Here is a 26,982-nt window from a genome sequence, read left to right as displayed (position 1 = left end):
TGACTTGTTGCACAGTTGTAATTATTAACTTACACGTATTTGTTACACTTTCTGGTCCCAATATATTATTTTCTTTTACATTTAGAAGACTACTTTTATAATCCAAACTGTTTAGTCACATTGGCCAACAATGCATTTCAATGTTTAAACCAACATATTGTTTCTAGACAGACTTGAACGGCTATTTACAATTACATCCCCCTGTTTATTGGTTTGCAGGTGCAGCGGTTGTATGAGCGCTATCTGCGTGCTGAGAGCTTCAGGAAGGCTCTGGTGTATCAGAAACGTTATCTCATCCTGGTGTTGGGAGGTTTCCAGGAGTGTGAACAGGCCACACTGTGTCTCATATCCCGTATGGGGGCCCGGCCCTCACCCCCACTCCACCAGCGCAAACCCCTCACACGATTTAGAGCTGCTGTACGAGTTGTCATCGCTATCTCGAGGTAGGGTGCATGCTGGGATGTAAAGAGATGTTACTGTAGACTTGTGAATGAATGAAAGTGAACACACATTTTCTCATTTCAGAATGAAGTTCCTGACCAGAAAATGGAATAAAGCGATCAGAAGATTATCTGTCTCTAGGACTTCTAATGGGCATGTGCCAGGTAAGCCCAGAGAACCCATTTTATGATTACATGCATCACTTGACCGTGTGTGTTTTTGAGTGGGTGGATTCTAAATCTCAGTGTCTCTTTACAGGACCTAAAGGTGAAGTTTTAAGGCAACAACAGCCAAGATTAAATGCTGACTCGCCACCAAACAGAGAGACGGCGTCGTCCCTCGTTCCGCCCACCAAATCCCCCTTCAGGTTGCACAACAGGTTTGGGCTCCTCTCCAGTAACTATTAATCAACTTCAGATTGTGAAGGGGGAAAAAAAATCAGTCGTGGAATTACATTTAATTTTCCTTTCCTCAGGGCTTACTCCAGCACCAGTCTGACCATGGGGAATTCAGGAGGGACGTCTCACGATCCAGAGCGTACCCTCACAGAATATATCCACCATCTAGAGAAAGTCCAGCAGCGGTTGGTTGGAGCCAGGCAAGGTGAGCTGCGTTAAGTAAATGCAATGTGAAACCGGGGAATTGACAGACAAGAGAAGGGAGTTGAATGCACCAAGGACTAAGCCGTCATAAATTTGGTGCCGGCTGGAAACACAGGGTGTAAGGTCAACACTGGGTGATTTCAGCAGTTTAAGGATCAGCACTTTTTTGCTTCCTGGCTTTCACACTCTCCTCCAAGAAATGTGTGTTTCTAATGGTTAATTAGTGATACAAGGGTTCACTCTAAGCAGTGTGCGGTCTGGGTAGAAATGACACTGGTGAGGGTTTCACAAACTATTAGGCACTATCAAGTGAGTAGCAGGTGATGTCACACTGGGAGATGTTACTCAGGGCACTGGGTTTGTGTTATAGCTCTAATGCTGTGATCAGACCACCAGAGTCTTGTTTTTATCCCTTTTCAGTGTCACAACGATAGATGGTCGCCTATCATCTAGTACGTCATGCAAGTCGAGTAAGACTGCGAGCTATGATAGGTTGAGGTTCAACATGTAGTCCGGCATCTCTTATGGCAAAGTTGTGGCAAGAAAGCATGATTCTTTGAATGTCTTATCTGATTTGACCATATCAAAATGGACAAATATTGTGTTTTCTGATCCCAGCATTAGACACATCTCATAATCTTGACTAATTTTCCAGGAAGTGTTTTTCCCATTTATCTGAGAAATGTAAACGGGAAAGGACTGTTAACAGTTTTGTAATTAATTCCACAAAAAGAATCGGATTTATTGATTGGCGGCCGAACACTTTCTGCAACAGCATGTTATTAAATCCCACAAAACCTATGTGCTCTATCATCTCCCCAACCTAGTAAGCAAGGCTCACTTAATCTTGCCCCCTAAAGAGGAAAGGAGGATACAGTCAGCCTGTTCCCCTGATATGATTGGTTATCGGCAGCGCTGGCTGCAGGAGAATAGGACATGGCTGTACCTGAGCTGCTTGTCGCCCATTTACCTGAATGGTCCAGGTGAGTGTGAGTGTAAAGCCTCTTACACACATGCAGCCTTTACCAGTAATGTTCCGGCATTTTGCCGGGAAAGGGGTTTTGTGTGAATGAAAGCCAGAATCAAGCTATTTACAGGGTCAAGAGTAGACCTAGTAACATTGCTGAGATATGCCTGGAAGGCTGTGGTTTGAATGAAAGCCAGAACATTGCCGGGAAGGGCACATACTTACGTGTGTCAATGTGACAAAAGAAAGCTCCTATGAAGTATTTAATCTGCGATTTGTTTACAACAGAAGCAGCACCTTGAAACCGTACCGAAAACCAATATCTTTTGTTTGTCAAGATCCATTCTTCAAAAATGGCTGGACATTGGGCAAACGCCAGAAGAGAGCTCCTCTCTGTCTACACAGAGGTCAAGATCGATCGTCAGCTGCCTTTATCGAGCTTCTTCTTCTTTGTGTTGACTGGCTGAGTAGGTGTAGACGTTACTAGCCGTATTACTGCCCCCCGCTAGACATGTATTGCCACCTATTACCGGCATTACCATGTCATGTGTGAACAAGCGTGACGCAGGAATGTTTTGGTAGAACTGCATGTGTGAATGGTAAAAATCACAAAAGGTGCAGGGAATGTATTTCCAGTAATTTACTGGGAATGTATGTGTGAAAGGGGCTCAACATACTCACTCACTCCACCAAACAATAAAGAAGCACAATGCATCTCTCAGAATGGTGACTCGTCATCAGTCACTGAAGGCATTAGATTACAGGTGGTAACACCCTGGTATTGAAACGTAAATGCCCTGCATGTTGCTAATCTTCGTATTTAACTTTTTTTTGCAGATTTCACATGCCTACATATTTAATGCATATTCCCTACTTTCCAGATAGGCATTTGTTAGTTAATAGTTTTAAATTAAGCTTGATATATTTAAAAAACTACAGCTGTCAGTGAAAATATATTTATATCTTATAAACCACATTTCAAGGCATCCTAAGCAGAACACTTTTTGTCAAAATCAGCTAATATCTACTCGCCATCCGTTTGCAGTTGGTGATTCGCAGTTTTCAGTCAAATAAATAGATGTCAGACTATCACTGTAGTTGTATTACTAAGCTCTGCAAAAATGAAATTTTAAAGATATTGCTTTTCGTCTTGTCTGATTAATATTATTTTCTGTGTCTTATCAGATCCGTCCGTTCTCCAGCATGACGCAAAGTTTTTTCGACCACTGAATGAATGAACGTCTCCCGTCTGCATATCGTTCCAAAACTGTACATGCCTTACACCTATGGAGAAAGGAATATCACATGTGTGTAAAGTTTTCTGATGAGATGTGATTTTTATAAGTACATAAATTATTTTTCAATATTATCTAATGTAATATTTGTATTCTCTTTACTTGAATATTTTGAAAGTCACTGTTGATGTTGAAAGAACAAATGTTTTTCTTATTGTAAATGGGGCTGTTGGTTATTTTTCCAAAATTTTATACCGTTTTGTGCTTTGTAGAAAGGACTGCTGTTCATTGCACATGTCTCCAGATTTGCACTGTTTTTAACCGTCCATGATCAACAATGAGTGCATTGTTGCATAAAGGTGAACCATATATGTTTTTGTATTACCGTATCTATGTTTTTACCATAAAATCTATAAATGTGCATAAAAACCAGTGTCTTTATTTTGTGGCATCTCTTGGTAGTAAGTGTTAATCTGGAGTGTTGTTTTTATATATATATACATTAATTCAATACCCTGTTATAATTTTGGATGAACAGAGTACTGTAGAGCAGAATAACAGGCATTAAAAATTAAAGTAGTAGTAGTAAAGGATGCTTGACTTATGCTTATAAAATACAAAATAAGAATGACAAAAGAAATGAATAAAATAAAAATGAATGTAAAGTAAAAAATATGAGGTTGGTAGGCCTACTAAGTTTAATATTGGATTTCCTTTGCCATTAGGTAAAAGGAATGGTTTGTTGACTATTACGTAACTAACTAAAGGCCTTTGCACACCGGGCGCGTTTTATTCGTGCGATTAATTCGCACGTTATAAATAATGACCGAACGTATACAGAGTCAATACACGCTTCCACACCGGCGACGTTATTTCGTTTTGCGAATTTGCGTCTTTTATTTTTTCGAACCGAGTTCGATTTTCTAAAACGTCGCTTCCGACGAAAGCTTATTCAACCAATGAAAAGGCGTGTTGGCGTGTTGACGAACACGTCACAGGCACAACATCAAACAATGGCAGACCAGATAATCGTTTTTGTGTCACAGCACCCGGTATTATTCGATAAACAAAACAAAAATTACAAAGACAACGATCTCAAGGACAACGTGTGGAGGGAAATAGCAACGGCTATAAACAGCGACGGTGTGTGTATATCAAGCTTCAGAGATGTATTTTAAATTTATATTCAAACTTCAGACTATAGGCTATGGGCTACCGGCGAAAAATTCCCCCGCGAAATACGGGTGGGTTCCCTGATATGATATGATAGTATCCTATCTTTCTGAACGGCGGATAAAAATATTACCTACTGAAATATTTAAATGGACCTTAACATCATTTACCAAAATGACGATTCTACCTGGCTCTGGGCCTTCAAAGTCAATGGTTTTTGGGTATTTATTTATTTACATGTGAACAGCTACACACCACACAACAAGCTAGCTCAAACCATAGATGGAATATAAAAGGCTCAAACACAAAGCTCAAATCAGTCAAATGTACACACCGTGGTACACGCACACACACAGAAGCCACAGAAGCTATACCGACACAGTGCTTGTATGCAGCAGACACACAAACACATACGCACACACACAAACAACGCATTGCCTCAAACCGCACTAAAAAATAAAATAATCAATTGCATATCAAACATGCTTTAGGTCTCCATACATGGAAAACAATATTAAAAAGGACATGGCGTGGCCTCCGCCCACAGGCTTCATGACAGTGCTATCATGGATTATAATAAAATTTCCATTTTACAAACTGACCGACTCCAACCCTTTCATGAGCAAATAATTCAAGTAACTATAACAATTAATTTTCAGGATTGCAAAATACGGCGTGAGCTATAGGCTATGAGTCGCACAAAATCAAGTGAGTGCTATGACAATACCAATGAACAAGCCAGCTAATAGCCTACTTCTCAATTCTGCCTGCGACTGCTAATACATCAGGTCCAATCGGACATCCCAATACATTTTCAAACTCACCGTAGCTTGCAGGTGTGCAGCAGAATCCATGTGACAATAGGCTAGTAAATCCACTATTTTTCCGATGAAAAAAGCAGCCAACTCCAACAAAACAACCTGTTAGTTTTCCTGCCGTCAGTATTCCACATAGCGTTGATGATTGTCAAAATGCCTCCCAAGTTTCCACTTTTCCGTCCTTTTTGCATTATTGATCGCTTATCTTCGAAATCACCAAGCTAGCAACAATGCTGTTTCTTCTCCTGCAGCCGATACTCATTTCACACTTCGCGCTCACTGACCAGTCTGGCCTTTTTGGCCTAGCGATGTTTGTTTTTTTATCCCGCCCACTATAATAACAAAATCTCATTGGCTGATTTAACCGTCACATAGGCCTATTAAATTAACAGGCTCTGAACTTCATAAAGTCCTAACCAATGAGAGATCGAGTTATTATCCTTGTTCTGCCTAGAGACAGCGATGAATTAATCTGTTTGGATAACTCTATTTGCAATGTTTTAGGACTCATTTCCGAAGCAAACTGGATAGAAAAGCAGGGTATAATTGTGATAAAGAGAGATAATTATTTTTAATTTAAATATGTGAAATATGACATTTAAAATGATGCTGCTATGTTAGGCCTGATGTTTATTGTTACAATATAATGAAAGGCAACAATGTGATTTTCTATAGTGATGAAAACATTTGTGTCTATTATTCTATTATAGTGGAGGAGATCAAAAAGATTTGGAAAAATCTGAGGGACACCTTCGTCAGGAAGAAGAGGGAGGAAAGTGAAGTTAGGAGTGGACAGGCAGGAGGGACAAGGAAGAGGTGGAAATATATGGAAGCCTTGTCCTTCCTGAATGCCTCCACATCATTCAGGAGGTAGGCAGATGCAATATATATTCCTATAATACAGCTGGGATGTATATAGGGCTAGATAAGTGTAGCAATAGTTTCAAATAACAATTCCCAGTCAAAGACAAAACTGCTCTTGTTTCTGTCTAAAATAAATAAATAAACACATTTTTTAATGAAACAAAATCTATATGCTGCAAGGCAAAGTACTAATTACTTGCTTTTGAACAGCACCCAGAGCAATGTGGATGGTGAGGAAGAGCAGCAGCAGGAGGAGGAGGAGGCAGGGCAGGCAGCAGGGCTCGCAGAGTCAGACCTGAGTGAGGGGGAGTGCAGCTCTCTTGCTCCGCCCCCCAAAAAAGCAACAAAAAGGAGGCTAGAAGAGAATCACCTCGAGGAGTACCTCAAGAGGAAGGAGGCTAGAGATGCAGGGAAGGCACAAGAGAGGGAGGAAAGGGACGATGTGACCCTCTTCCTCATGAGCTATGCTCCCACATTGAGGCGCCTAGCCCCTGAAAGGCAGTCGTGGCTCAGGCTGAAATTTGTAGAGCTGTGCCATCAGGCAGAGTTCGGGCCTCTTTATAATCAGCACTTCACGACATTCGATTCATTGTAATTAAATAATAATAATCAGTTTTATGTTTCTAAATTAAATAATTGTTCCTAAAAGAAGTTGTGTGTGTTAATTGAAATACAATTGGTAACACAAAAACATGGCATTTATTATTGCTCAAAAGATGAATATATTTATCAGAAAATTGTGATTATTGAAGATAAAAGAACTGATCATGTGCAAATAACTTTATACACCACATTTACTATATGTAGGGTTAACATATGTTTATCATTTGAAGGTGAACATATTTGCAAAGCCTTAACCAGCTCTACATTAGGCCAATGTGGTGCAAAGAGGAAAAACTCAGTCATATACGCCGGGCTTCAAATAAACCAATGTCCAATACATTCAGTATCTTTGAGTGCTGTAACCCATTTATTGATCATGTCGGTGAATTCTCACCATAGCATAGCACATATTCCTGTTTAGTCCATTTGCCAGGTAAGGTATATTACATTCAGTTCTCTACAGTGCAAACATTCCAATGACTTGCCACTCTGACAAGGTACAACACTGTTAGCTTCCAGGTGATTGATTATCTGTAAGCTTTCCCATGAGCCAATGTTCCACCCAGTGGTAAAACACAAAACTGCATATTCACCAAATGAAACGAGTAGCATACTGACACCAACAATATTTTTATCATTTTAAGGTGAACATATTTGAACATATTTAAACATATGTTTTTATCATTTTAAGGTGAACATATTTGAACATATTTAAACATATGTTTTTATCATTTTAAGGTGAACATATTTGAACATATTTGAACATATTTAAACATATGTTTTTATCATTTTAAGGTGAACATATTTGAACATATTTGAACATATTTAAACATATGTTTTTATCATTTTAAGGTGAACATATTTGAACATATTTTTAACATTGAATAGTGAACATATAACATTTAAAAGGTGAACATATTTGAACATATTTAAACATATGTTTTTATCATTTTAAGGTGAACATATTTGAACATATTTTTAACATTGAATAGTGAACATATAACATTTAAAAGGTGAACATATTTGAACATATTTAAACATATGTTTTTATCATTTTAAGGTGAACATATTTGAACATATTTTTAACATTGAATAGTGAACATATAACATTTATTTAACATTGAATAGTGAACATATAACATTTAAAAGGTGAACATATTTGAACATATTTAAACATATTATGTAGTTAATTAACTAAGAAATAACTGATTGAAGGAAAAAAAACGCTTTAAACAGCCAAGCCGCGCTGCACATGGCGGTTCTGCCAGGACAGTGCTCCAGCTGGGGACACAAAGTACTTCTTTAAAGTGTCCCGTACTTGCAGGGCTTCAGCAGATGCCCTATTCCCCCGCAGGTTCTGAATGGGAGCCAGGAAGCTTTCTTCAACAGCTTCTTCTTGCTCCACGCCATGACCTTGGCCTCCCTCAGCAGGGTGAAGGTAATTATTGAGGATGCAGGTGGCCTTTATGATGGAGTCTGCTACCTCAGGGCAGACCTGCAGCCTCCGGCAGTACACCCTCCAGCGCTGGGTGAGGATGCCGAACGCATTCTCCACAATACGCCGGGCTCTGGAGAGGCGGTAGTTGAAGACCTTCTTGTCCTCAGACAGGTGGCGCCCTGGATAGGGCCGGAGAAGGTAGGGCTTCATTGGAAAAGCCTCATCCGCAACCACAACATATGGTACTGGTCCCAACTCCGAGGCTGATGGTAGGAGAGAGGGTGGTGGGACATCTAGCTCGCCTGACTGGAGGCCTTTGCCTAGGTTGGAGTTGGCAAAGATTCCTCCGTCGCTGTTGCTGCCAAAGCCACCAACATCGACCGCCAGAAATCTATAATCTGCGTCCACAAGGGCCAGCAACACAACAGAAAACGTTCCCTTATAATTAAAAAATTGTGACCCAGTGTTTGGAGGAGCCTGGATTACAATGTGTTTTCCGTCAAGCGCACCGATGCAGTTTGGAAAGTTCCATTCTTCCTGGAACCTCTGTGCGGTTTTTTTCCAAAGGGCCTGGGTAGGACACGGCATGTGGGTCTCCTTGAGCTCCTCCCAGATCGCCTTGCAGGTCTCCCTCACAATTTTGGCCACAGTTGAAATTCCCAGGCGAAAACTGGCCGCAATTGTGGTGAAGCTGTCACCAGTGCTTAGAAATCTGGAAAGACATGATAAAAGAAGGTTTTATTTGTATGTGATCGATAAGTCCTCTGTTATTATAGTCACACACATTCATGACATCTATAATTTATAATATATTTAATATTGACCCCCTTATTAAAACTATATAGCTATATAGAGACCATTTGTAAAAAAAAAAAAAAAATCTCTATAGTCAGTATAGTTTTCAGTCACTATATTATTTTTCTTTTGAGATATGATTATGTCCATCCTGCTCCTGGGCTAAAAATTGATTTCAGTCAAATAAAACGGTATTTTGACAGGTAAAATGAACTGGGCGGGCTCTAACCTGTCCAAGCAATGATGTGTGTATGCGTGGAAGAGTCAGTGTAATAACTCCTCGCGCGTAATGCCCCCTACTGCGTCCTGTTTGCTGCTGGAGAGCGCACAGTCAGAGAAGGGTTTTGGAGAGTGTTTAAAATAATAAATAATAATACGGGGGTAGCCTAGGCCTAATAAAAAATATCCAAATTGTAGGCTCCTGAGGACAATTTACAATAAATATGGATAGCCTACACCCGGTTTGAAAGCATCTGATTGACGTGACATCCTCTGAGAGAGTGCGTGTTGCGCACAGCTTGATAGTTTGAATAAGTTTGTTAATAGGTTCATATTATTAAAAAATCAAATATCTTACCTCAGACAAACGGCCAGTCGCTGCTCCGGATCGATCGGCTCCCGAAAATTGTTCCGATGCTTTTTGAGGCTGGGAGCTAGCTCCTGGAGCAAAGCCTCAAACTGTCCCACGGACATCCTAAAGTAGGTCTTGAAGCGGCCGTGGTAGAGCTTCAGTTCCTGGACCAAAATATGGAACTCACCCAGTTCCCCTCTCTTCTTATTTAACGGGTGAACCCAGTACTTCCTCCTCCTTTCTTCCCTTGCTCTCTTGTCCATGTTGTGAAGCAGAATGAGCAGGTCATCGTCGCTTGATGAAGATGAATCCATTTTTCTCACGGCGCGATTTTATTTTAGAACGTTTATATAGTTATCCGAAAAAAAACGCAAAACCGCGTCGCGCTTGATGTGCATACTCAGAAGCGAATAATTTGCTTTCCGAATTAATCGCTTTTACGTGCCGTTTATTCGCGTCGCGCCCGGTGTGCAAAGGCCTTAAGAATGACAGCTGAGCTTCTCAGACGCAGCAAATGACTGATCTTATCTGCCGCTGACGCGTTTTCCTTTCTCTGGCGAAGGGTTCGCTCGTTTATGAAGTCGGGAAGAGCCGCTTGTGTTCCTTGTTCCATTTATAGTCGTATTCTAGAACTCCGCCCATCTACTTTGCGCTTACGGTTTAAAACGTTCGCACCTTTTGAAACAGCAACACGGAATGACGCACATCCTTCGCGATTCGCGCGTGCTCCGAACAGCGCTGCTAACGGTAAAGCTAAGCCAAACGGCAGGCTGTGTGTCGTAGATAGCTGTTTGGCGTCTTTTCGGCGGTAAATTAGTCCTGGCCCGCGTTGAAAACCCCGTCACCATTCTATGGTACTTGTCTGGGATGTATGGATGGATAGTTGACGGACTATCGTCGCTGTTTGAGCCCGTTACGGGGCAAAACTCCACCGAGTGGCCCGGAAAAGGGAACGTTAGCGCGGAGGTACCCACGCGAGCTCAGCCACAGGAGAAGCAGAGCAGACCGGCTAAACGGAACTATCAGAGGTCGGTGGTTAAAGATACAAACTATTTTTTAAATAGTTTGTGTTAACTTTCAATAGTTTGGTGGTTGGTACACAGGTAAACTTAGCCCCCCAGTTCATTAAGTTCATTTTAGCTTCAGTGCCCCTGACTCCTGGAACAACTTACAGCAACAAATTAAACTAAATAACTTCATATCCTTTAACCAATTTAAACAAACTATCTTAAATCTGCCAAACTCTACCTGTAACTGTTTTAATTAGGCTATATTGTACTTTCACCCATTTCATTTTAATTGCTGCCACTCTTCACCACTGTGTAAATGTTTCAATTGTTTTTCTCTTCACCTGTTGTTGTGTATTTGATGTATTTGCATTGAATATTGTTTATGTATTGTTGTTTTTCCTTTGAATTTGTTTGAACTCGACGCAATTGTAAATGAGGGTCACCCCTCAATTGGTCTCTCGAGGATAAATAAAAGTTAAATAAATAAATAAATAATTAAGCTATCTACCTACAGGTCCTTAAAATGTATTGAATGTATTTCTATAAATAAGACACACATGTTAGTAAAATGTTTCTAATCCATCTGTCAAATGTATTGAAAGTTGAAAGTGACATCTACTATTTACACCTTTACGTGAGCCAATTAACGGTAAACTAACCGGTGATGCGATCTCAGCTTAGTTACAGTCTGTTGTTGTGTTGGTTAACTCTATGTAATATTGCCACACACTGCTATCTTTAACTTGTCGGGTCGGAAATTTACCAAAATGTTTGGTTTTACTCAAATGACATGTATTATCATTTACACTCTAATATTACAGGCCTGCCATAAATCCTACTTTTGTGTGGGTTTTTAATTTATGTTTTCTGTAGTTCACAGTTGAACTGAATGTAATAAATGAATTGTAGTTTGAAAGGTTTTTTTATGTAAGAAAGGCATGAAGTTGTTGATATATTTTGTGTTGTCTAAAGCTGAAACGGTTAGTCTATTTACACAGAAAATAATGATTACCTGTAACTAATCATCAAAAATATTGTAGCCAACATTCTCAGATTTTAGCCTCTCTCAAAGTTGAGGATTTGCAGTTTTTCTCTGTTTAATTTCGTCGACTCCGAATATATTACATATATTTGGGGTGTAGAGACAAAATAAATGGTTAAAGGTAGACTATAAACAAACACCTCAGTAAATTTCAGTAAACTTCAACTAAACCACAAATTGCAGCCCCCATAATAACTTTAAAGTTGAATAAACACCACTATACAAACGTTTCAACGAAGGGTGAAACAATAAAACCTTAAAAGTAGGACTTGTGTTTTGTTAGACTAAATACATTTTATCCTTTAGGCAGTTTGTATATGACCCAAATATGTCATCACATTGTTGATATTATTTTATTAACTGAGGTGATATTTGATTTTGTCAGTAGGCTATCACCCATTTTGAACCTTGTTTTTCCCCGTTGCAGCGTTGATGTTGCGGACAGTGTTTACCAGAGCGACCAGGTCGAGGTGAAAAGACGCAGACGAGGTTTGTTGGGAAAAAAAAATAATCTTCAGCTTGATTCCAAAAAAGTTTCCCACAAATGAAGATGGTTGCTGATTTATTTGTTTTGTGTGTGTGTGTGTTGTCAGATGTAGTAATTAGCTTTGTGAAGAAGACTGTGGCTGGGGTAGCGGGTCTGTTCAAGCTGCGAAACCCGCTGAAGACCAACTGGGAGAAGCCCAGACATTATGAAGAGACGCAGGTTTGTGTTCTAAACTCCCTCCATCATACATGAACATTTAAAAGTTTGAAGATAAGACATGAAAATAGCCATTGAACTTCTCCATTTTCTGTATTTTATTCCGTTCTGCGGTAACCTGATTCCTACATGATAATATCAAATGTGAATAGGGAAGAAAAATCCGATCCCAAGCGTCTAATTAACTTATCTGTGTTATCTATATTAAGTGACCGTGTGAACGGTTATACATATGGCGTGCTATTTAACTACGCTATTTGGACGCTTTTGGAAACTGTTTCAATCTTGTAGAGAGCTTTGGACAAGTAGCTCAGGACTTCAGCACAGCTTTATTTTGATGCTGTGGCGCTTGTATTTTCCGTCTTTAATCACCTTTCATTTCCTGTGTTGATCCAGCCTGTTACTCTGATGGGGATAGATGAGCTCCACACCTCATGGCTGAACAGTGCTGAGTGGAGAATGAGTAAGTGAGGACGGGTATAACTGCCCTGCATGAAGACAGTACATCATACATACGCTTTACCATGTCGTGCCTTCCCCCGTATCCCCATCGTCATTTTGTTGATTTCTTTATTTTTCTTCTCCACAGATAAACCTGTGGGTGGTGTGAACGAGAGGGGTGGGAAGAACCTCTTCCAGAGCTCTTCACCTTCTTTAATGAGGAAATACAGGCAAGTTGGTCCTCAGTCATCATGGTGCAGTTCCTTTAGCTCACCTAGTTTCCTGTAAATGTAACCTAAAAGGTTGCATAAACTCTACATTAACTATACACAACCTTTCTCTGTTTGCAGCGGGGCAGGGCTCCCTGACAGAGGGAAGGACTGGGAGAGGAAAGGCTCCCTCCAGCTGCTGCCGTCCAGACCTACTCTAAGGGTGGGGACCCCTAACCCTGATCCAACTTACAATGGCTTCGGGCACAGCCGCTGCTACAAGCCCAGTCTTACTGTGGAAGAGGTAAAATAATCCACTATTTGGCTTTATTGGTTTGATTGATTTAAGGATTCTTTATAATCCTGCTTCGTTTGTACAATTTGTATGAATTTGGAAGTCATTGTTCTTTTTAATGCCACCAATTGTATAAAAGAAATGCATAATTATTATGCTATTTAAAGACAGACCGATATTTGCTGGCACTGATACCCATGCTTGGAGTTCCGAAAATCTGCGGTAGTTATTTTCTTCAACATGACCACATTAAGAACAAACAATCTTTCTACAGATCACTTACATTAGTTTATTTTGTAAAATGGAACCAATAAAATTTGAGTGGGAGGTTTTACATTGTAATGATAAAGTCAGCAGTGCTCTCTCGTGGACAAATTGTGAAAAGGTGACACTGTTTCTAAATAACCTCAAGCCTTATACAGTTTTTATTTTATGTAACTTATCAGCACTCTTATACATGGGCCTTGCAAACTGACCACTTTCGGCATTCAGAGCGTCTAATGCATTTTAAGTTATATTAACTCAGAGAATCACATCATAACACCACTGATCATCATGCTTTGAGACAGTCTGAATCAGACTGATGATGTATTTATTTCTTCTCCCTTCAGACCATAAAGCAGAACAATAAGGAGCACTACAGACGCCTGCTGGAAATGGTGACAGAGAAATACAGCAAAAGCCAACCGCTACCTTTCAACCAGACAAAACCGCAAGAGTGAGTATAATCCCATGATTCAAAATAATCCCATGAGTTTTTGGAAAACCTCCACCAGATCCATTTTACAGCATAATTTATGGGCTGAACTAATTTCTCAAATCACAATTTATTTATTTATTTATTTCCTTTTGCTCCTAGTGAGTCGCTGTCATATGGTGATCACAAAGCTGCTGCTGCAGGAAAAGCTTTTGAAATGCCCAGGAAGACAGGATACACAGGTAAGAAGCCTATATACACTTTAATCACCACCAAATAAATTGTCAAATAAAAACTCCTTCTTGTTTGGGGCATTTGGTTTTAAATAGATATAAACATTGAATAAGAAAAATTACAATGTGACAATCCATTCAGACTAGGTTGAAATATGTCCACATCAGCAAACATGTCTAATGAATCTGCTCTATTCGACTGACACACCCTCTTTAATTTTTTTAAACAGCTCCCCCAAGTGTGTATACATGGAGAAATGCATCTGCAACCAAGGACAGGTTGGTGTCGTATTTCGCTCTCGCTCTCTTATTTATAAATATACACACATTTTTATTAACCTCTTAATATGTTTCATCTCCAGGCGGGGTAGCTTGACCTTTACTAAGACATTCAGTGGAGGATATGAGGACGCACAACCTGCGAGATGTGCAAAGGTAGTCACTTATCTTGCTCTTTTGTGACAAGTCAAATAACTCATAACGTTATGTGTATGAGGGAAAACTCAAATATATTATTTCTGTCATGTCGACCCATATGGCAGCAGAAACAGGTGGCAGAGTTGGACCTTTCTACAGAAGTCGCCACTCGCCTCAATCTAGTGGACCGAGAGACTCCTGTTGTCAGCCTCCATGACGCACACTCTGCACAGACAAGACACAGCGATGAGGACGTGCCTCGGCTGACCAAGGTGAGATGATCAGGAGGAAGATCTGTCGACGAAAAGCACACACACACACACTTGTTTCTTTTACTTCATGCACTTGCTGTCTTTGTGTGTAGGAAATGGCAGTGGAGGTGAGCTGGGCTCTGGCTCAGAAGGATCCCAACCTTGTTTTAAGTTCGGCTTTCAAACTACGAATCACACAGAGAGACTTAGTCACGCTGCAGGAAGGTGGCTGGCTCAATGATGAGGTAAGAGTGTGAAGATGCTTTTTACATTTACATATATGTCACTGGCAACAAACTGTTCCACCAGACATATACTCTTTGTAGAGCAATTTTTCTCTGATATATGCATATTTAATAAAAAATCGTTCACATTATTACTTGGATTAAATTGTATTCTCTATATCAACTTTTTAAATAATCAGTCAGTCAGTCTTGAAATCACATTTAGGAATTCATTTTGTTGGAATGTTATTTAGCATTGAGGACATGTTGATGTGTGACCAATGTGCCATTTTTTCTGTGTCTGTTTCTTTGAATAAAGGTGATAAACTTCTACCTTTCCCTGGTCATGGAGAGATGCTCTGGCGAAGCAGCAGGATTGAAGGTCTACTCGTTCAGCACCTTCTTCTATCCAAAGCTGCGAGGTGGAGGAGGCGGGCAGGCGGGAGGACATGCCGCTGTGAAGCGCTGGACCAAGGCTGTGGACCTTTTCCTCTATGACATCATCCTGGTCCCCCTGCACCTGGGTGTCCACTGGGCAATGGCTGTGAGTCCAAGCCACAATGACTATAGATGTATTAATCATTCCCACAATCCCCTATTTCTTTTTTTTTACTTGGCAATTCTTCAATACAGTGCCTGGAGAACGGATGGGGGGGGTCCAAATGACTTCCTGCGAACATGAAAAAAAAGGGGGGGTAAATTATGCTGCATATTCTATAAATTTTCCTTATTCTCACTTTCTTTCTAGGTGATTGATTTCACGTCAAAGACAGTGAAGTCGTATGACTCGATGGGCCAGAGACACGATGACATCTGTAGTCTTTTACTGTGAGTCCTACTTGTGCTCTTCAGTTTTTGTTACCTGGACCATTTTAAATGCTTTTTACCAATATATTTCCCTGTATTCCTGTTTTGTGTCATTCAGACTCTACCTGAAAGAGGAGCACAAAGCAAAGAAAGGCAGAGAGCTCGACAGCCCCAAATGGACTGTTGGCAGCTTCAGGACCACTGTAAGTCAAACTGAGATGAATGACGTGTCACAAAATAGATTAAATTATAATTTACAATGACTGTGAAATAAATGTTTTCCAAAACGTTCATGCTTCCATAGGAGATACCCCAGCAGAAAAATGGCAGTGACTGTGGTGTTTTTGCCTGTAAATACGCAGACTACGTCACAAAAGGAAGGCCTCTAACCTTTAAACAGGTAGCTATTAACTTTATATTCACCTGACAGTTTTATTTTTCTTAAATGTTTTGAATGACTAACGCAAAGTTACATTTGCCTTTTTTCTCTAGTGCCACATGCCTGTCTTCAGGAAGCTAATGATTTGGGAAATCCTCAATCGGAGGCTGCTATAAAGGATCGCAACCATCTAAATCAACCCCCTAACAAAATACTTTTTGTCAAAGGAAGCAGCTCCTGTGCACGTCAGAAAAATAAAATGAAAGGGCCAAAGAAGAGGGTTTTTATCTAACCCACTCTAACTGTTCTAGTTCAGAGAAATCAAACACTAGTCTTAAGAGTTGATTATGTCCCTTTTCCTGTCAGGGACGTATTAACATTTTGTAATCTCTGAGTTGTAATTGGAGACGTTATTGGGATGTAAGATTTGTATTTCTCACACAAAGCTTTGGCACTACTGACTGAATGGCTTTTTTTTTTTTTTTTTTGACTTTGGATTGTTTGTTTTGCTGTTTGAAGTTCTGCCTGAAGTGCCTATAGCCCTCTGACACTGAGCTTAACTAAGAGCATGCTCTATATTTTGGTGAATTTACTTGCTCACACAGAACTCGGGGACAGTTCTGAGAAGCTCAACTGAGAATTCATTGAATTAGATTGTTGCAGGTCAAAAATCCATCTCTTTGAAACGTATACAATGAAACTCAAAATACCTCTTTTCCTGTCCCTTTTTCAGAACAAAGAAAGGATGTTTAAGCGCATGTAGTATGTTTGTTTTGCTATTATTTATGATTTTACTGGATAAGAAAGTGATTTGGATTTTTTCTGTTTGTTTTTCCTCTGTGAGTGGAACATTGATATTTGTTTACCCATATGTAAGCGCTGTTAGGTCTGTGGATCTTTGCAATGAGCAGACTGCAAGATGCTACGTAGGTCTATTACAATGATTTACTGTATAGTATACTGCATAGCAAACTACTGTACATACATGCATGTTTGAGTTCATGCTTTAGAAATGTGAAATTTTTTCTCTGTAATAAAGTATTTCATTTGTCAAAATATATACATATATGGATATATTAAATGACTCATGCAGTGCTACTAGACTTGGAATTGAATTGAAAATGTTGAAAAGTAAATACAAAAAAAAAATAAGCAATAATAAACTATAAAATAAATGAAACAAGTTACAATAAAGTAATATTTACACACAATTAAAACCACAAATGAAAATAAACTGTCAAACAATTGCATCATCTGTTCGAAAAGGGGGAACTTTAGGGTTTTATCTCGAGCTCATAACACATACTGCACCTTTTTTTTCAGACATATAGCTCACACCTGTTCTGAAAAAGAGGTGCGTGCAAATCTCGGCAGCGCCAGAATCACTGTCGCCGAATAATGCATGCACCTCCTAATTTCCTTTCGTGATAGTTTAGAATCAACTCTGAACATTTCAAAGATATAGTTATCACCTGGTCTGAAATATGGGTGCATGCAAATTTCGGAAACGCCAATGTAAATATGTTGTAAAAATTAAATAAAGAGTTTAACTCTGGCTATCCAACATCTATGGATTTTAAGGAAATGCAAATGTACACATAGCCTAATTAGTTAGACATTTCCAAATTTGCATAATACTCAAACATGTCTGAAATACATTTCTGAATACAGAAAATAAATATACCCACCAAAGGATTTCATTCTCTGGTTTGCATGACTGATGTTAATAAGTGGAGTAAGTTTCATGTGCGTCAGACTTTCCTTGTGGGAGATAGCAACCCTAGCCCAACCCTAAACCTACAGAGAATGAATGTAATTCAATGTAAATAGCCCAAAAATGGACTGGCTTGCTGTGGAAAGCACCCCAACTCAAAACTGATTTCTCTTCATCCGAGAATCAAATCCTTTGGTGGGTATATTTGCATGCCTGATGTTAATAAATTGAGTAAGTTTCCTGAGCGTGAGACTTTCCTTGTGGGAAATAGTAACCCTAGCCCAACCCTAACCCTACAGAAAATGAATGGAATTCAGTGTAAATCGCCCCAAATGGACCGGCTTGCTGTGAAAAGCCCCCCCCCCCCCCTCTCAAAATGTATTTCTCTTCATCCGATAATCAAATCCTTTGGTGGGTATATTTGCACGACTGATGTTAAAGAGTGGAGTTATAGTTTCATGAGCGTCAGACTTTCCTTGTGGGAAACAGCAACTCTAGCCCAACCCTAACCGTACATAAAATTATGAATGAACAATACAGTAGAGTATTTGAAAGCAATACAGAATGCCCGAGAGCCTTACTTACTATATATTCCATTATATTTACGTCACTGCAGCCTGTTGTCTTTTCCTTAACAGGAATTAAGACATGTCCACCATAAATAAATACAGAAGGCATAAATTAGTTCATAAAAATTCACCAGAATGCACAAAATGGTATGTTTGAAACATTTTTTTCTGGTGGAGTACCCCCAGACCCCCACTTATGTGTGTCCCTCAACGTTGAAGCGAAACCTACGCCCTTCTGTACATACCATAGATAGTATATTGAAAGGTACATACACACTAAACGACAAGGCACAATACCACGGACATCCATCAAGGTAGACAATATGCACAAAAAACAACTTTGCTGGGACAGTTACACGCAACACAAAAGCTAGACATAAGTCAAACTGCCAGACCACAAAACAAACGCAATTCACCCTATTAACTTGCGTCTCACCTAGAAGGCCTGATGTAGCAGCACATTCTTTATTTAATCGAACTGACAGACTATAGGCTATTTGTCACTCGAGTCATCTTTCCCCGTTTGGAAACACGAGTTCACCCTCAGTAATACTGTCTGACTTCACACCAACACTATGAACTTCTTCTGAATCTAATTAAACACAAACGACTCTAAATAGTAATACACTCGAGGCGTTTAAGCGTCCAATCTGCGCGCGCCGCGCGCTCCCGCGAGGTGCATGCAGTTCTCGGCAAGCGTGCATCTCGCACAACACCGTTCTATCTGGCTTGCGTTTTCACAAAGTTAAATCCGTCACTAAAGCCAGTGTCCTCTGTGCTTCTTTATTGTTTTTTTTTAATAAGTCTGCTTTCTCTTTACTCAAATATGAGCGACAACGAGAAAGACTTCAGAGAGCAGGTGAGTTGTAATAAGTTATAAGAAAGAAAGAATAACCGTTGGAAAGACGTTAAGCGTGAATGAGCTAAGGTTAGCTAGCTGATTTAGCTGTTAGCTGCAGCTGTGTTTGACTGGTCGGCTGAATAATTTGGGTAAAAGGCTTCAAAACTAAGATTAGTAACCTTTTGTGTATAAATGTACCCTTAGCGAGTCTGGCGAATCACACTAAGCAGAAAAGTACTGAGTATATCTTATACGTTTAAAAGCTAAAACTATCAACGTTAGCTACGTGTACGGCCTACAGAGCCTAGCCACCGCCCGACCTGGCTACTTTCATTTTACCGGTACTAAAAAAAAAAAAAAAGGAGTTGACGTACAAGTAGAGAAATATTGACTATTACTAGTAACCCAAATGTTCAGCCTTGCAACGGTGTATAGTAGTTTAAAATTAATAAAGCTATCACCCAAACATGAATTCAGCTGATCTGTGTTGTTTTGATGTTTTTCTTTGTACCATTTTTCGGTTTTCACAGAAACCAAATGCCTTATCACCCCTGTTTGTTCTTTGTTAAGGTTGAGGTTGGAAGAAAGAAAAAGGCGGAAGACGTTTCAGATGTGAAGTTTTTAATATATGAAGCTGATGGTGTTGATGCATGCTAAAGTGTTGGATGCTGAAAACAGAAGCGCTCAAGATCTGTCCCCACTTCTAGTGTTGTAATGGCAGATGGTAGATGGGGGAAGAGGAGGAAAAAAGAAGTCGTTATGTCTAACAGAAGAAAGAAGAAATGAAGGGTTGTTTTGAAGTAATGAAGTAAAAGAAGTAATGAAGTTAAGATCAGAAGTTGACCAGGGTATGAGTTATTTCCTAACAGCCTGCTATGTTATTATTGCTCTATTTCATCCTGTTTCTTTCTCTTAAGCATGCACAATTTTTTCCCCTCTCTGTATCAGAAACATCACCGGTCAATCCCTCCATACCTTCTTAGGTTTTGATTTTGAGTATTCTGTCCTTGAGCTAAATTAATTTCCACTTCAAATATTTATTTAATGTTACATTTATTTAATCAAATTCCTAAATGTTCAATGTCACGCCTGTTAAATGTCATATTGTGGTGTTCTCTTTCTGAAAGGGGCATTTTGAGGGCAAACGCAATCACCTCTGTGCCCTTTGTTCTTGTTGTGCTGCACACACACTTATCTTTAGAGTGTTTCTCACATCCATGTCTGGTGTGCCCAGGACTCGCGCCATGGTTCGAGGAGTGCTTCACCTCAGGGCTCTGCCAAATCAGCGAGCCGCTCACCGGGGCACTCCAAAGATGGCTCCCGTCGTTCCAGGTCCAGATCTCGCTCTCGATCCAGGTCCAAATCCAGGTAAAACGGGTTTCTGTTTTTTAAATGCTAATGAAGGCAGTTTTGAATTATGTTTTGCCTCAAAAATTCCATTTGTGTGATTGTGTGTGTGACACAGGTAAGTAGATAAGGGACATTTGACAGGTTTCAAGGTATACCGCAATATGAAAAAGTCAAGGTTTCAATACTACCATTATCTCTGTACTAGAACATACAGGATTTTAACATACCAGTTTATTAATGTTCAGAATATTCCTGCATCATAACCACTTTTACTAGAAAATAAATGTGTAGAAAGTGAGCATGTCTCTAAAAGCCTTGTTGTGCTGCTCACTAAAAGGACTGCTTTGTTTATAATAATTCAATTATTTATTGTGTTAAGTTATCATACAAGTTGATTTATGTTCAGAATATTCTATGTGTTGTTTACAAAAAGTGAAAGGTTTATGTTCAGGCAGGAAAAAACAGTTTTTTACCCAGACATCTCAAAATAACACATTTGAGAGCTGTAATCGCAACACTGTGATACCGTAAAAACCGTGGTATTTTTGCTAAAGGTTATCATACTGGCCCATGCCTACATGTAAGTCACCTACTCATACTTAAGTCTATGTCTATCCCCAGGTCCCGTTCCCATCGAAGCTCACGCAGGCGTAACTCCCGCTCTCGTTCCCGCTCCCACCGACGCCGCACCAGGAGCCACTCTCGCAGCCGCTCTCACAGCCGGCGCAGGAGCCACAGCCGTTCCCCCATGTCAAATCGTCGCAGACACATCGGCAACAGGGTTAATATTATTAATTACTTCTTCTCATGGTTTGGGGGTTTCCATAGGCCATTCAATTTCAAATGTACACCTGTATGTGCAGAAGAATGAACTTATGGACACATTATTGAGTTCTACTTTCTGATTTGGTGAGATAATGAGTAACCATGAATTATTTAAAAAAAAAGGAAATTATGTCTTAAAAGCTTTAAATCAAGGATTTATTTATGTGATTTTGGCAGGTCATTGGTTCATTATAATTCCCGTCTTTACTCTCACAGGCCAACCCAGACCCCAACTGCTGTCTGGGTGTGTTTGGACTGAGCTTGTACACCACTGAGAGGGACCTGAGGGAGGTGTTCTCCAAGTACGGCCCTTTGAGTAATGTCAACATTGTGTGTGACCAACAGTCGCGTCGCTCAAGAGGCTTTTCCTTTGTCTACTTTGAAAACAGTGCGGACGCCAAGGAGGTAAGGAGGATAAGATGGGGTTGAACATTTAAAAAAAAAATATTATGGAAAAAGACAAGGTAACTTGTGCTGGTGTTCATTTTTGACGATGTATAATGTAAGCCTCGGAAATTTCTGTAATGAAATTGAATCTGTGAAAAGTTTAAACATGCAAATTATTATTTTTTAATTGAAATTTAAGGCCAAGGAGCACGCTAACGGGATGGAGCTTGATGGTCGCAGGATCCGAGTGGATTTCTCCATTACAAAACGGGCCCATACTCCCACTCCTGGAATCTACATGGGACGTCCCACATAGTGAGTGTTTCTTAACCAGACAAGTTTGTACAGTAGGTATATTTTTCCTGAGAGTTTACTGTGTGTGTAGAAGTGTCCATGGTGTTACTGAAATTAAATCTGTAAAAAAAAATCTTTACAGTGGGGGTGGTGGTGGTGGTGGCAGCGGCAGCAGCAGTGGTGGAAGCGGTGGTTCATCGCGGCGCCCATCCAGGGACTGCGACAGGGGCTATGACCGAGGCTATGACAGAGGTTATGAGCGTGACTATGATCGCTACGAGGAACGAGATTACAGATCAAGCAGGTAAATTCATTGGCCAGTTGCCTTGACTATTGTCATTGATTATATTTCAAAATTAGGTGTTAAAGATAAAGTGTGAGTATCGCATAAGCATACTTTTACTAGTTACTATTACCGTACTTAAAAGAGTAACATATTTACTTTATGAGAGTAAATATGTTTTAAATTAAGTAGCGCATGTGTCTTTCCAATTAAGTCATTATAATTGTATTACCAGTAGGGTTGCAAAGGGGTGGAAAGTTTCCGGTAAATTACCGGAAAGTTTCCGGAAACTTTCCACGGGAACTTTCGCTCGGGAATTTTGGGAATATTCAAAATTGGAAATTATAGGAATTAACTAAATAATTAAGTAATTTAAATGATTTTTTTTTCATATCCAAACATAAATCTAAACATCTAAACACTATGTTTGGTCATAGGCTGACATCCATGCAAAATAATACAATTAAAAATCATTACATTTGAAGAGATTTGTTTGTAAGAAGAACTTTATCAAGTTTTGATTATTTTATGAACAATCAATAATTTCACTGAACAACAAAAAGATGAATGTTGAGTTAAATATTACTCATCTGTCTGACCCCACCTATTCAATAAATAAAGTTAAATGCCCCCCCACCATGTGATGGAGGAATGCACAGAGTATGTAGAGGGCATGGCTTCAGTACCCCTGCAGTAGGATGTGTGCTATGTGCAACTTGCCAAGGTTGCTTGCATAAAATCTGGTTATTTTAGTCAAGATTTTGCTCAAATATATTTTCCCCAACTATATTTATAATCACTGTTTAAGCCTCTGTAAACCTGGTCTAGTAAAAATCAATATATGATATCAAGTTGGGTGTCTCAATAAACTTAAAAAAAAATCTGATTTGAAATTAAATGTTCATAAATATATAAAAACTTAGTTGAAAAAACAGCTTTTTACAGTCTAGAACGTTTGCCAGGACTGAAATAACATAGTTAGAAGGATTTAGTGCATTTGGTTTGCTTTAAATTTAGTAAATTCCCAAAATTCCCGTTAATTCCCCAAATTCCCGTTAATTCCCATAAATTCCCGTTAATTCCCATGGAAAGTTTCCAACTTTGAAAATTCCCGGAATTTTGCAACCCTAATTACCAGTGATCCTAGTTAACCTTGCCATGTGTAACCTCAGGTGATGAGTTGTCCTTTTGTTTTTTCCCCACATACAGACGCAGATCTCCATCTCCTTACTACAGCAGAGGGTACCGCTCACGATCCCGATCTTACTCACCGCGTATGTTGAAACCATGTTTCCGGCATTAGACAAAACATTTTTTTGATATAAACAAAATCTTAATCTGTCTTTTTTTCCACAGGTCACTACTGAGCAGTGAGAGCAGCTGAGTCAATGACAGATTCAGTGCCACTGCTTGGATGCTTGCCGTTTATGTTTATTTTTCGGACCAGATTGTGTACATATTTGATAGGAATTCTGGATTTGTTAATGTATAAGAGGTTTTAAAGAAACAAAAAAGGGTCCTGAAAAAGCAGTCTGATGAGCAGCAGTGTCAGTGTTGTACCAAATTTAAAGAAAGAATCATGAAAAATCAGGTTGAAATGGACAATTCTTCTGATCTCCAGCAAAAGCATATCAATTGTTCATTGGTTTGAGGCCTAACTTTTACCCTCACTTCTATTAAAATCTGAACTGATTGGTGGGTATCCATCTTACTGACACATAACCTGTTTTGGTGATGGTATTAAAACTGCATGCTGACTTGTTCTCGAAAGTCCTTTTTAAATATATATAAGCACAAGTTTCTGTGGCGGTTATGTGACAAAATCTCATTTTGCTGTTCGTATGTAGTTGGTTTCTGAAACTGTCAAGTTCCTAGTTTGCTCCCTATGAAATGTTTTAAAACATTAATTTTAAAAATGTTCTTGTTAAGGGTACTTTCATTTGTTGTGTATATAAGCAATACAAAAATTACCTGGATCTTTTGCTCTGTTTAGTAACAGTGTTTAGTATTACATAATGGTCACATTTCCCTGTGTTTTTTTTTAGAGGCAGGTGTTCTACCATGAAGGCCCATCAAAACATTTGGAATTTATTCTTTCGTTTGTTATTGTTGACAGAAATAAAGAATATTACTGCTTGGACAAATCTGCAATATTCCATGTTCCAATGTAGACCTTTTGTGTCATGGTTTAAGTGTAATTAAAATCTTTTACACAATTGAGTAATGCTACAAACTCATTCAAAAGGGGTAGTGTTAGTTTATTAGTATATTAATAAAATCATTTGAGAATAAGAATAATACCCGAGTCAGATATTTAATGGTGGTGAAACAATTTTAAAGCTGCTCATATACTGTGTGTAGTCGGTTGATTTCCTATAGGACAACTTGTTTTCTCCGAATAGAACCACTTTTAAGTTGTTTTTTTCTGCAAAGAGATGAGGATTTATTTTTGGTAACGAGCAGAATGATGTAAGACAAGGTGAAAAGATAGATAATGAAAACAGATGTTTAATTTACAGAAATAAAATAAAACGTTTGGGGTCATCCCTATGTCCCCACAGCCCGCTGGTCCTGAAATTGACGATTAGGTTCAGGCATCAGAGCTGGGTGGTTATGGTAAGGAGAGTGAGAGGTTAGAATCCTGAATGAGACCGACATCCACACACGGACGTACTATTCTCTTTTATATTGTTAGATTACTTAAAATTGTGGGAACATAGTCACGCTCCAAAATTGTACACGTCAATGGAAAGTTTATATCTACAATATGCCTAGGCCTTGTCTATAGTTTTAGTCAAGAATGCACTTTAAATCTGAATTTGAAAACGCATAGACAAGAAATTTGTGAAGTGTATAGAAAATGTTTTAATTACGAAATCTATTGCTACATTTCCATAGACAGATTATGATATAATGGGCACAGACTCTTAAAGCCCCCCCCCCCCCCATCCAATCCACACTGACTTTTTCGCACAGATACATACAATTAATGGCAAAAACATATTAAGGAAGTCAGTGTTTCCCACAGGATTTTGGGATACTGTTAAAGGGACACTGGACAAAGTAATGCATCAATCTGATGCACTTTGAGAGGAAATTTTAGAGGCTATATAAAATCCTAAAATGCAGAAGGAACATTATTTTTCAGATTTTTCTTAAACAGGCAGCACTCTTTACAGTACAGTACAGTAGATTGGTCTGCAGACCCATGTTATAGGATGGAGGGGCCAATTTCAACAGATTAAGGGTGGATAGCTTAGCCTGGAAATCCTGACCCTGATATCTTGAACGATAGAGGGTCTGGCGACGATCAATAGTAATTTCCAACTCTAGGGGCGGCTCCTACTCGTGCATTTCAAATGCCACTGCACGCAGTTGGATAGCACTACAACCAATCAGAGCGATGCACAAGTGACGTAAGCCCCGTTCGTTTAGCGAACAGCTGTTAAACTGTTCAATTAAACGTTTGCCGTTGTCGGTCGGCAAAACAGAACATTCCACTTACTTGCTAGTGAAAGCTATGAGTCCCGTCTTCCAATTCGTTAAGGGTCGAGGCCAAAGCAGTCTCAAACTCACACAACATATCCGCAGCCATCTTTGATGTTTACTATCACAGCTTCGACGTCGCATGCACGTCACTGTCGTCATCCGGTTACGTCCTCCCCAGAGCACCATATAAAGGGCTCTGGCGCGCCCATATTAGATAGAACCAATTGAAACGTTATACCAGATTTCTGGTAGTCTTGATAAGCTTCAACGGAGCGTCTCCAGACCAACACGCGCAGCAAATTTAATTTGCCAGCGCCTAGTGGCAGGTCTGGGAATGCCAGGCTATGGATAGCTACTTTTTATGAACAATTTAGAATTTACACATAGAAAGTTTATTCCTGTGTGTTATGAAGCCCCTAAGACAGAGCTAATAATGCTGTTGTTTTTAACTTGCTTTTGTATTTCCCCCCTACTAGTTGAGGGGCCCATGATGATTTCTATCTTGTTACAAATGTAATGAGTATCCTTATATTTAGGCTATTCCTTTTTGGACCCTGTTATTATTGGACATGTAAAATTAGTAGGCCTATCAGTATCTCTGGTTTAGGGCCCCCCTGAGCCCTTGGGCCCCTAGGCCTGTGCCTGGTGTGCCTGTGCAGTAATCCACCCCTGTACATTTCCATTACAACTGGTCAGCTCCCTATGGTGACATACATTGATATGACATTTACTGTTTTCACACCCAAAAATAAACTTTCAGTCCCATAGTAGGCCTATACGTTTTTATATACATTCTAATTTCAACCTATTTACTGGTTGTATGCATGTTCCTGAACGTGTCCTGTCAAATGGAGACTTCTTGCGTGGATTGACTACCGAAAATTAAAAGTTGTAACCAGAGAAATTATTATAAAGTAAAAAAGTTTAATACACACTCTGGTCAGTACACAACTGACGCAACGTTCAAGCTCTTCCTCGACCAATCACAGAGCCCTGACGTCAAAACACTTCCGCT

At 39.4% G+C, this 26,982-nt stretch overlaps 4 protein-coding genes across 6 annotated transcripts in view; 3 read left to right on the top strand and 1 right to left on the bottom strand.

Annotated features, from left to right (window-relative positions):
- The window catches only part of pcnt (pericentrin), a 37,282-nt gene extending 33,622 nt beyond the window's left edge, over positions 1–3,660 (top strand). For both annotated transcript variants that reach the window (XM_080042609.1, XM_080042608.1), the window contains 5 exons: positions 220–443; positions 526–605; positions 700–820; positions 917–1,044; positions 3,196–3,660. In XM_080042609.1, the coding sequence (XP_079898735.1) occupies positions 220–443; positions 526–605; positions 700–820; positions 917–1,044; positions 3,196–3,248 (606 nt within the window). In that variant the 3' untranslated portion in view covers positions 3,249–3,660. The remainder of the gene's footprint in view (positions 1–219; positions 444–525; positions 606–699; positions 821–916; positions 1,045–3,195) is intronic.
- A 4,271-nt stretch (positions 3,661–7,931) lies between these two features.
- Positions 7,932–10,036, bottom strand: LOC307261664 (uncharacterized protein; the record flags this gene model as incomplete). The annotated part of the gene is made up of 2 exons (XM_080042237.1): positions 9,514–10,036; positions 7,932–8,853 (listed from the first exon to the last, which is right to left on the bottom strand). The coding sequence occupies exons 1-2, from the start codon at positions 9,819–9,821 to the stop codon at positions 7,932–7,934; spliced, it is 1,230 nt and encodes a 409-aa protein (XP_079898363.1). The 5' UTR covers positions 9,822–10,036.
- A 207-nt stretch (positions 10,037–10,243) lies between these two features.
- On the top strand, positions 10,244–17,336 carry senp2 (SUMO specific peptidase 2). 2 transcript variants are annotated; one of them, XM_080042999.1, is made up of 17 exons: positions 10,244–10,535; positions 11,987–12,048; positions 12,153–12,265; positions 12,659–12,725; positions 12,852–12,933; positions 13,054–13,216; positions 13,819–13,925; positions 14,067–14,146; positions 14,368–14,416; positions 14,500–14,572; positions 14,683–14,826; positions 14,919–15,050; positions 15,349–15,573; positions 15,778–15,857; positions 15,955–16,039; positions 16,141–16,236; positions 16,329–17,336. In XM_080042999.1, the coding sequence occupies exons 1-17, from the start codon at positions 10,375–10,377 to the stop codon at positions 16,389–16,391; spliced, it is 1,782 nt and encodes a 593-aa protein (XP_079899125.1). In that variant the 5' UTR covers positions 10,244–10,374; the 3' UTR covers positions 16,392–17,336. The 2 variants fall into 2 exon arrangements, with proteins under 2 accessions (XP_079899125.1, XP_079899124.1); XM_080042998.1 differs by having other exon boundaries at positions 14,680–14,826.
- Positions 17,337–19,194: 1,858 nt separating this feature from the next.
- Positions 19,195–24,634, top strand: LOC307261417 (transformer-2 protein homolog alpha-like). The gene is made up of 8 exons (XM_080041962.1): positions 19,195–19,357; positions 20,574–20,707; positions 21,311–21,470; positions 21,731–21,919; positions 22,101–22,216; positions 22,338–22,499; positions 23,688–23,752; positions 23,835–24,634. Exons 1-8 carry the CDS (start codon positions 19,325–19,327, stop codon positions 23,843–23,845), a joined length of 870 nt encoding a protein of 289 aa, XP_079898088.1. The 5' UTR covers positions 19,195–19,324; the 3' UTR covers positions 23,846–24,634.
- Positions 24,635–26,982: the final 2,348 nt, after the last annotated feature.

This window comes from Ammodytes marinus (assembly GCF_949987685.1).
Source record: "Ammodytes marinus genome assembly, chromosome: 15".
In the NCBI taxonomy this organism is placed as follows: Eukaryota; Metazoa; Chordata; class Actinopteri; order Uranoscopiformes; family Ammodytidae; genus Ammodytes; species Ammodytes marinus.
The sequence above is the reverse complement of the archived record's forward strand: the minus strand, read 5'-3'. Positions and strand labels throughout refer to the sequence as shown.

Excerpts from the sequence above, each read along its gene's own strand:
- LOC307261417 (XM_080041962.1), top strand. The coding sequence starts at position 19,325 with ATGAGCGACAACGAGAAAGACTTCAGAGAGCAG. Across the intron at positions 19,358-20,573 it reads AGAAAGACTTCAGAGAGCAG|GACTCGCGCCATGGTTCGAG; the intron begins GTGAGTTGTAAT and ends TGGTGTGCCCAG. Across the intron at positions 21,920-22,100 it reads ACAGTGCGGACGCCAAGGAG|GCCAAGGAGCACGCTAACGG; the intron begins GTAAGGAGGATA and ends TTGAAATTTAAG.
- senp2 (XM_080042998.1), top strand. The coding sequence starts at position 10,375 with ATGTATGGATGGATAGTTGACGGACTATCGTCGCTGTTTGAGCCCGTT. Across the intron at positions 15,574-15,777 it reads GTGTCCACTGGGCAATGGCT|GTGATTGATTTCACGTCAAA; the intron begins GTGAGTCCAAGC and ends CTTTCTTTCTAG. Across the intron at positions 15,858-15,954 it reads GACATCTGTAGTCTTTTACT|ACTCTACCTGAAAGAGGAGC; the intron begins GTGAGTCCTACT and ends TGTGTCATTCAG.